The following is a 9,801-nucleotide window of genomic DNA, read 5'->3' as shown; positions in this document are numbered from 1 at the left end:
CGATAATTTCACTGACTTTTGGCCCGGGAGAAAAGGGATTATATTTGTGGTAAAGGCGAAAGATCTTAAACATAGATTTGATTTTTAAATGATTGTTGGTTACTATTCATAACAGCACCATCAACAGAAATTATCTAATTAAAATGTATGAATAAAAAAGTGTAAGGAATCTTGAAACTGTCATTATCCAGCATCTGATGTGTTAATCTTCTGCAAATCTTAATAAAACTCTATTTTTCATGGCTATTTTTGTGTAATTTGTCTGCATGTGTTATTATGCATTATGCATTGTTGGTAGTGAGGAGAATGTCTTCATTTCAGTAAAAACGTATTTATTTTGCCCACAGGCAGTACACCATTATTTGTAATTTAAAAGAGAATGGGAATGCCATTGTGCTCCAATTAATTTGAAAAAGCCCAGCTTTATTTAGGAACATGCACCTTGTGAGCCTAAATAAATCAAAACAAACAAAATACAGCTAGATTTTGGCAAAGGGCCCCTCCAAAGGACAGGGCCAGCAGATCAGATAATAAATAATACATTAATTGGTACAAACTGCCCAGTGTTTAAAGATGTGTTACAATTAATTACATCTCCATAAACCATCTGACAACCTGGGCTTTTGGGGGTCTGCAGCCTTGGAGCATTTGCCCACTTTGACTCGTTGGTAACGAAGCCCTGGTCCAGTATTGTAGATTCAAACTGGGTCAAAAATTTGGACAGAAAATCATGATATCATATTTCAGTTGTTATGAAAAACAGATGAAAAACCTCTTTGTCATTAGTGGCTGAGGGTGTATCAACAGATCCTGTTTGAAAAAGAGCATGGTCTTTGGCTGTGTGAGGATTCTTTACAGAAAAAAAAATCAGTAAACCTGATATTTAGATTTTGGTGTCTGTAAAACCAAATAAAGGGAGCAAAGAAATTATTGGAAATAAGATCTGACTGTGGAGGACTGAAACTGCCAATACTAGAAATAATTAAAGAAATATATAAATTGCTCAATAGATAAATTAATATGCCATTAAATGCACCAGAAATAAAATAAATTAAAATTATTATTAAAAGTATAATAAAAAGTTAATTCATAGTTTAAGTAATACACAGGTAAATAAATACCGACTCAAATTAAAGCAGAGATATGTTTTATTATTATTATTATTATTATTATTATTATTATTATTATTATTAAGGCAGTTTTATTCCTCCATAAAAGGGCGAGATCATGGCAGCACAATACAGCTAGACCACTCACAGTTTTGTGACCTGACTCTGTAATATCATAGGAATCACTTGCAACTTTTTACATTATCCAAACTTTCCCAAAGTTTTTTTCTGTTATTATCACCCACCCATTTAAACGCAAAGTCAATTTAAAAACAAAACAAACAAAAAAACAATGATTTATTAAAAATAACCAAATTAAATTAAGTTTTGACTTTTAATTTTATGTATTTATTTAGTATCAAAATCGATGTTTGCATTAAATTAACCGAATTATCTTATATTGTTCAGCAGGCTCTGAGTGGAACTGATTCTTTATCGCATTATCCAGTCGGAACATTTTGAGAGTAACACACGGCTTGGCAGTCATGTCGGCGCTGAAGTCAGGACGCTCACTGTTAGAGTAGTCAAATATCTGTTTAAAATAACTCATTCTGTAATATTAATATTGAAGCTGCATCAGTTTCAGATGATGTGTTGAAGGAAAGCGACATATTCGTTGCAGTATCGATTTATTTTGAGGTAAAATAAGTTTATTGCCGACTTCTCCCCCAGGCTTTTCTCTCTTCTTGACTGTTAACGTTAGCTAACGTAACGCTGGTTAGCTAAGTTGATATGATAAAAAACGTCAACTCAACAGTGGCTCGCTTGTGTTAAGGTCACATTACCTAGCAGAGAAGGTGTTGTAGGAAACACAACATTTATTCATGATGGTGTTGTGCTCGCAGCTGAAATAGTTCGTGCTTGTATCTCATACAAAGTGCTTAATGTCTCAGTGTGTGTACTCGCTTTACTCCTGCTTCCGTTAATGTCACTTATATTAATTCTGTAACTGCAGCTCAAAGTAACGACTAAGTGCTTCAGTCACAGTGTTTAACATATGTTTAATACGTGTATTTCAAGTGCTCTTTTCTCTTATTTAATCTTAGCTTGTATCAATACTGTTGTGCATGATTATTAATGATTATCAGTGCTAGTTTTTTATGTTTTCTTCTCAGTTATTGTTTTGAGCCATGGCATCACTATCAGAGGAGGTGCTGCTGGTGGTCAAAAAGGTTCGCCAGAGGAAGCAGGATGGCACACTTTATCTGATGGCTGAACGTATAGCCTGGGGTCCTGAGGGCAAAGACCGCTTCACAGTCAGCCACTTGTATGCAGATATTCGCTGTGAGTCCATAACGTCAAATTACAAGTAGTGCTGAAATAATGTTGTGTTGGTGGTGTTCTGGAGCTGTTCTCTGTTTGTTCTCTGTACAGGTCAGAAGATCAGCCCAGATGGTAAAGCTAAAATTCAGCTCCAGCTGATCCTTCACACTGGTGAGAGTACCACATTCCACTTTTCCAATGAGAGCAGCGCACTCAAAGACAGAGATGCTGCCAAAGAACTGCTGCAGCAGCTGCTTCCCAAGTTCAAGAAGAAAGCCAACAAGGAACTGGAGGAGAAAAACAGGTGAGATTGTGCTGTTTTCACACGTCTTTAAAAGATAAGTCTGGTAACAATATGTGTTTTTCATATCATCTACAAATTGTACCTGAAGACAAAAACCAACAATGAATTTATCCTTTTAACAAGTATTGTTTGTATAAGTAGTGTTGTCACAGTACTGGAAAGTCTAACTTTGATGCAGTAGCTTGAAAAATATTGATTATCTATCCCATGAGGACATTGTTTTTACATTAAAAAATAAATATAACAAGCCAAATATACTGTTTGTTAAGAACAATAGCATTTCAGTCAGTTTACTTCTGGAGGAGGTGGGGCTTTTTTGGACACTATAGCGGTGAATGTATCAACTTGCTGTTGGAGAGGAGAGGGGGAAAAAAACAGCTGGCACTGGTGTATCATACTGCAAAAAATATATATATATCGGACAGATAAATTATCGGCCCAATAATGGAAAATTTACATTATTAGTTATTGGCAGATCTAGCCGATAATACAAATTGCTTTTGCTGACTTAACAAGTGCAGCATCTACACACAGTAGGTGGTGGCACGCACCTTTAAAGTTGTTTTGTGAGCAGCCAATAAACACAGAAGAACAAACACGCTGATGTCGCACTCATAACATCAAACTGCTGCACCTGTGCACATGTCATCACTGGTGTGAACGTTTTTTTTTACCATAACATAACATGAGGGAAAAGTTTTCAAGTTTAACCTTAAAATCTTATCACAGCTATGGAATATAACATTGTTGCTCATTACAGCTTAGCCTTTCTTGCACTCAGGTGTGCTTTAAAAAAGCATAAAAATTTTGGTTTCTGTTATCGGTTAGTTTATTGATATTAGCCATGAGAATCAGGTAATTATCGGTTATCATATCGGCTGAAAAATGTCCATATCGTGCATCCCTATAAAATGCTAATTAAAATTGTTTCAAATATTCAGAATAGATATGTATCGATATTTTGGACATCGCTATGTGTTACCCAAGTCTAATAGAGCATATTTCTTTCAGCCATAGGTCTCCATAGATTTCCAAATACTTAAAAACGCACCAATGAACCTTGCTGTTGCACTGGGTGGCATGTTCAGTTGTTGTTAACTTTCAGTCAGTGCCACATTCATTGTTCAGTAATATATACAATGCATTAGTCCACTGAAACCAGCAACAACAAAACCACATACTCCTGTTTGAGTCATATCAAACTATTTTGTTTTAAAACTGGGATACATTTTTATCTACATATCAAAAGTATATACATATTTTACATCAAGTAAAAAATTGGGGCTCCGAGCCCTTAACAGTGTAGGGATGTCAGAAAGTAAATGATCAGTTCGTGTTGAGCATTGAGTTCACTGTTGACTTTGGGAACATTATGTGTGTCTAAATAGTCTCAACTCTAGATTCACTTACTCCAAACTGTTTGACACAGGTGTTGATTAAACTTTTAGGCCATTTTGGAGGCTGTAGTTTGTGTTTCTCTGGGATATGTTCTAATATTTAGTCTAGCCTCATTGATAAATGTAGTGTAAAAAATACAACTCAGAAATGCAGCTTTCGGAAAGACCATACAGTTAAATCAATACCTCTCAAAAGTAGTTTCAACAAAAAAGAAACATTCATGAAGGGAGGATTTATTGCAGGATTGTTGTAGACTGCATACGTTTAAGTTAGGTGGAACCTAATAAACTGGCAACTGAGTGTATATTGATGTGATTTTGATTTTATTATAGTTGTCTATAGTTTATTTTTTAACGTAATATCAGCATATATTTTAATAACATCTTTTCCTGTTCTTTAAAGATGCTTCACAGTAAATCAATACAGTTCTCTGAACTTAATAGATTAATGCATTAACAATTTCATTCTTAAAATATCTTTGTTTTATTGTCTGCTGTAGGATGCTTCAAGAAGATCCAGTGCTTTTCCAGTTGTATAAGGATCTCGTGGTGAGCCAAGTGATCAGTGCTGACGAGTTCTGGGCCAACCGGTTAGGAGACATAAACAACTCAGACCCCACACCATACAACAACAAACAGGAAGTCGGTATATCTGGAGCCTTTCTGGTGAGTACAAGCCTGGCGCAATTATAGCTTACATTTTTCAAAACATAATATTTGATTTAAACATTGACAACTCCAGCATCAACAACACACTTGAAATTTAACAGACCTTAATTTTGTGCTTCACAGGCAGACATTAGACCTCAGACAGATGGCTGCAATGGCTTGAGATATAATCTGACAGCTGACATTATTGAATCCATCTTCAGAACATACCCTGCAGGTAAAAGATCACATCTCAACTTTGAAGTTTGCAACAGAAATAACAGAGCAGAAAAAGGCTGTTGCAAGCTCAGATTTTCATTACAACTAAAGACAACAACAGTGATGTTACTGATTAACACCATGTCAGCCAGAGAAGAATAATTGATTTGTAAAATCAGCTGGCATGTCTTTAACTAGACAGTGTAGTGCATTCTGTTCTCCTCAGTGACTGATATTAAATGGTTTTCCTCATTTGTTACATAAAAGAATGGACTAAATACAGTCATATCAACTTGCGTTGTGCTTGCAGTGAAGCAGAAGTATGGCGAAAATGTGCCTCATAACCTGACGGAGAAGGAGTTCTGGACCCGCTTTTTCCAGTCCCATTATTTTCACAGAGACCGTATCAACACAGGAACACAGGATATCTTCTCAGAGTGTGCCAAGCAGGATGAAAAGGGTAGGAGTTTTAAAGTGCTTTTAGGTGCAAATATCACGTAGAACCTAACCTAATAAAATCCTAATAAGCCACAAATCTGTTTTCATATGTAAAAGTTTTAAATCTGTCTCATGCAGGGTTAAAGTCTATGGTGGTTCAAGGAGTGAAGAATCCTCTGGTTGACCTCCTGTCGTTGGAGGACAAAACATTAGATGAGGTGAGACTTAATGAGATGATGAGCCTATCGCAGGAACATCATACGACTCAAAAATCATTTTCTTGTATAGATTTCTTTTTCCTCTCCGTCCTTCAACCTCAAGACTTGGTATTATCTGTGACACAGGGTTATGGAGCCAGCACAACAACACCCTCAACTTCTAATGCAAACAGGACGGTGAAGGAGAGCAGCAATGCTGCCATCATAAAGCGGTTCAACCATCACAGTGCCATGGTGCTGGCAGCAGGCTCTCGCAAAGGGTAATGAGAAGTCCCTTTTTTTTTATTTATTTATTTTTTAAAAGCTATTATTGTCTTAATGTGTGAGTGTCTTAAATGTTTTGCTAAATGTATCATATTCTAAAGTGAAACACCAACTGACCAAGCCAGTGAGACGAGCAGCACAGACGGAAACTCGAGGGATTCTGACTTCTTCCAGCCTCCTGTAAAGAAGGTATAATGGCTCTGTAGTTTTAACAGAGTTTTTCCAAAATATGTTTGTTCCTCTGTAACAGACTGAATCTTTTTTTTCTCTTGGTAAACTCTCATAGGTTAGATTACAAGAAGCCATTGAGTATGAAGATCTGCAAAGGGAAAACAGACTAAAAACTGTTGCGTTAAACCTCAAGAAGTCTGACAGGTACAGTGTGTCCATTTTATTTATTTTTCTTTGTTCCTTACTGGGTAAGTTAACATGTTCTTAACCCCAGATGGCAGTGATTATTGAAACGCATTCATCAACTGACCAGAAATTACATAATCAGATGATATTGTGTCAGCTCTAGTACAGACAATAGCACTTCAACAGTTTTAGGCTTCCATAGACAGAAATTAACTGTGCAGAATTAGGGAAGAAGCTCATCTGTTGTGGGTGAGTCTCACTTCCTCTGGACAGAGTACTGATTCGAAATAGATTATTGTACTTTCATTTTACAGATTCATTGCTGTCACTGTGTGTAAATTCCTGCCAGTCGTCATTACCCAACACCTGAATGTCACAAAGTCAATGTATGAAATCTCAGGTGGAGGACAAAGGATGCTCTTCCAGTTTGCAGCCCCCACTTTTACTTTTGAAAGTTAAAAACTTGTCCAGTGATGAAATATTTATTTCAATTCTTGGCTGAATTTATGGTTACATGTTCTAATATATTTCTCAATCCCTGTCTTTGTTTATAAGGTATGCTCATGGTCCTGTGCCACTTCAGTCCCAGCACTATACGACAAGCCAGGATATCATCAACTCTGTCAACTACATCCAGCATGAGATGGTCAATTACAAACCCAACCTCACTCAGGTTAGATCATACACACTATGCTTCTGTAACTGGACATAAGATTTGAGATTTTTATTGTTAATCCAGTTGTACGAGTGGAATTCTTTGGTTGAGAGGAGCCACTACAGAACATAGTCAATAATTATAGAGAAGATATAAAAATAGGAAAGCAGAGTGAAATAGCCATAAAAGGTGTAAAGCAATAAAATGTTTGAAAGGCAATAGATATAAAAACAGGATGTAAATAGAAATAAAGGGTGACAAACATAACACACAGCCTTGTTGTGATTAAACAATCATTGACCTTTGAAAAAAGATTAATGATTATCTCTGCAGCTCAGGCGTCCAGTGACAACATATTCTCAGGTTGAGATCAGGAAGCTTGTTCTTTGCTGTCACACACCTCTAGGTCTTCCTGCCTCTTCATAACCCTTGAGTGCAGACTTCAGTTGTGTCTGTGACATGTTGTATACAGGTGAGGCCACTATCTATCTAGTTGGTACCCCCACTAGAGCTGTGGTTATGGCCATGTTCAGGGTTTTTTATTTATGTTTCCTGTGACAATCGTAGGATATTTAAGAATGGTGGGAAACAAAGAAATAATGGTTTGTTTAAAAACAACTTGATTCACACGGGAAACAATCCCTGGTCTCCTATATAAAAGTTTTGTGTTTGACCATCCATCCACCCCGACCTCCTGTATACATGGACTTTTTCGCTCTTTAAACCATGCTCATCCTTTGCTTACTGGTACTTGTGTTTGTACCTAATCAACCTTACATAATTATGTAATTAATATCCTTTTTTAACCAAAACCATGGTCTTTTCCTGAACCTAGTTTTGGTGCCTAAACCTAACCAAACTGTGACCGTTTTACATTAACTGCATATAATAAGGCAAACAGAGCTTGTTCATGGGTAAACATAAACGAGCTCCAGAGCTATAAAGATATAATGTGCCACAAAATGACGGCTGTATACAAAGTCATAGTCATCATAAATTTGAATAATGTTTATTTATGGGTACTAGTTTACTCATTATATGTAACCTCCAGACCTAATTTTGAAAGAGCCTTTTACAGTCTAAATGGCAATGAAATGCTTGACTGTACCCATGTGTGTCGGCGTAGAAATAACACAAATTTCACACGATTAACACACAATGAGTCAGTACTTGATTTTATTTGTTCTTTGGTCAGAAGATTTTCATTTTAATGAAGTGGGATCTGTTGGCAATTGTAGCGAAGAATCAAATCTCCCTGAACTTAAAATGTGATTTAAGGTTATGTACACCCAGTTATGACTTAAGTGACTTAAGAAGTCACTTTCAGTTTTCCTGAAAAGCCAGCAGAACGTAACTTGTTTAATGAATGAATGTTCCCTTCAAACTGATGGAGTACTCTTACTCTCTGCAGGTGTTGTCCAGCACAGCGGCTAGTTCTGCCATTACAGCACTTTCTCCAGGTGGCGTCCTCATGATGACAGGAACACAGCAAGCCATAAATCGTAAGTTCCTTGTACAATTACTAAAAAACTATAATATTACTGCTGTCTAGGTCTTCCGAGCAGATAGAGGAGGGAATTATTTCTGTAAAAATAGCCAAAATCTCTTAGTTTTTAGATTTCTTGGTTGTTTAAATGCTGAATATTTAAATATTTAATATTTAAACTTGCAATACTTCATTTTGTCATTTCTCCCAAATCTATGTTTTTCTCCAGAGATGGTCCCCACTGAGGTTCAAGGAGAGTTGAAGCATCTTTATGCAGCTGCAGGAGAGTTGTTGAGACACTTCTGGTCCTGTTTTCCTGTAAACACACCATTTTTGGAGGAAAAGGTGACTAATACACCTTGTACTGACAAGGCCAAATTATTTTTGTCACACAGTCAGTTACACTGTCCTTTGGCAATTCTAATATGTGTTAAATAGTGCATACAAATCAATGATATAAAAAATATTTCCAATTTTCCTTGTGTATTTTCACACAGGTGATGAAAATGAAGTCAAACCTCGAGAGATTTCAGATGACCAAGCTTTGTCCTTTTCAGGAGAAGATTCAGCGTCAGTACTTGAGTACAAATGTAAGTCTTGAGGCTGTTAACAATGACACAGTAATGGTTTATACCTGATGGCAATTGCATTAAAACTCTTTGACGTTCCCACAGCTCACAGGGCATTTGGAGGAGATGTTGCAGACGGCCTATAGCAAGTTCCACGTCTGGCAAACCCGGCGCATGATGAGGAAAACCTGAGGTCTATGGTTTGACAAAGAGAGAACGAGGAAGACATTAAAGTATATGGACATAAATGGCCTGTGAAGGTTCTCCAGACTGCTGTGAAGAGACCACAGATCCTGATGGGACGTGGTTCACAGGGGCTTAATGAGGATATAGGTGGACGCTGCTACAACTGTTAAACAGAGACTAACTGCATCTCAGTCACAAATAACTGTAATTAGTTTATTTCTCTTTTGTTTGTGTTTTCTCAATGGCTGAGAGATTGGTGCCGGTAATGGTTAAATGGGACTTTTAAAAAAAAAAGTGTAACATGACCAAATTTCAAGATGGAAAATCAGAAAGACGCTCAGGACAACAGGCTGAGGTGTGAGAGGCAAGCGGAGGGCTGCCAACATGTGCTTCATCAGTGCACAGAGCAGAGAAAGAGAGCTTGGACATAACAAGGAAGCCCCTCTGAGCACTCGGTAGATTTGTGGAACAAAGTTCCCGGAAAATCTAAAGCGAAAGGCGAAGTGAATATAGCAATACTGTAAAGACATTTCACACTCGAGTGCACTAGTGTGTGTGACTACAATCACACTGTCACTGGTTTGTAATGTCTGCACCCTCTGCACTGAAGACAAAAATGTAACTCTGAATTAAAGTGAGGCATAAAGCTTTTGATCATGCCACTGTCTATTGAAACTGTAGTATTTCA

General features: G+C 37.0%; 1 protein-coding gene across 1 annotated transcript; it reads left to right on the top strand.

The window, feature by feature from the left end:
* The first annotated feature begins 1,597 nt into the window (after window positions 1–1,597).
* Window positions 1,598–9,788, top strand: gtf2h1 (general transcription factor IIH, polypeptide 1). Its single transcript, XM_073471241.1, has 15 exons — window positions 1,598–1,748; window positions 2,225–2,393; window positions 2,484–2,676; window positions 4,574–4,739; window positions 4,866–4,959; window positions 5,251–5,400; window positions 5,517–5,596; window positions 5,723–5,856; window positions 5,962–6,049; window positions 6,147–6,235; window positions 6,773–6,890; window positions 8,284–8,374; window positions 8,588–8,703; window positions 8,856–8,948; window positions 9,033–9,788. Exons 2-15 carry the CDS (start codon window positions 2,240–2,242, stop codon window positions 9,117–9,119), a joined length of 1,653 nt encoding a protein of 550 aa, XP_073327342.1. The 5' UTR covers window positions 1,598–1,748; window positions 2,225–2,239; the 3' UTR covers window positions 9,120–9,788.
* The last annotated feature ends 13 nt before the right edge of the window (window positions 9,789–9,801 follow it).

Source organism: Pagrus major, chromosome 8, assembly GCF_040436345.1.
Source record: "Pagrus major chromosome 8, Pma_NU_1.0".
Taxonomy (NCBI): domain Eukaryota; kingdom Metazoa; phylum Chordata; class Actinopteri; order Spariformes; family Sparidae; genus Pagrus; species Pagrus major.
This window is presented reverse-complemented; position numbering and strand designations above follow the sequence as displayed.

What these genes read in the sequence shown, in the direction of transcription:
- gtf2h1 (XM_073471241.1), top strand. Translation starts at nt 2,240, where the DNA reads ATGGCATCACTATCAGAGGAGGTGCTGCTGGTGGTCAAAAAGGTTCGC. An exon ending in CTTGTATGCAGATATTCGCT is followed by an intron (nt 2,394 to 2,483) that starts GTGAGTCCATAA and finishes TTCTCTGTACAG; the next exon opens with GTCAGAAGATCAGCCCAGAT. An exon ending in GCAGCAGGCTCTCGCAAAGG is followed by an intron (nt 5,857 to 5,961) that starts GTAATGAGAAGT and finishes CATATTCTAAAG; the next exon opens with TGAAACACCAACTGACCAAG.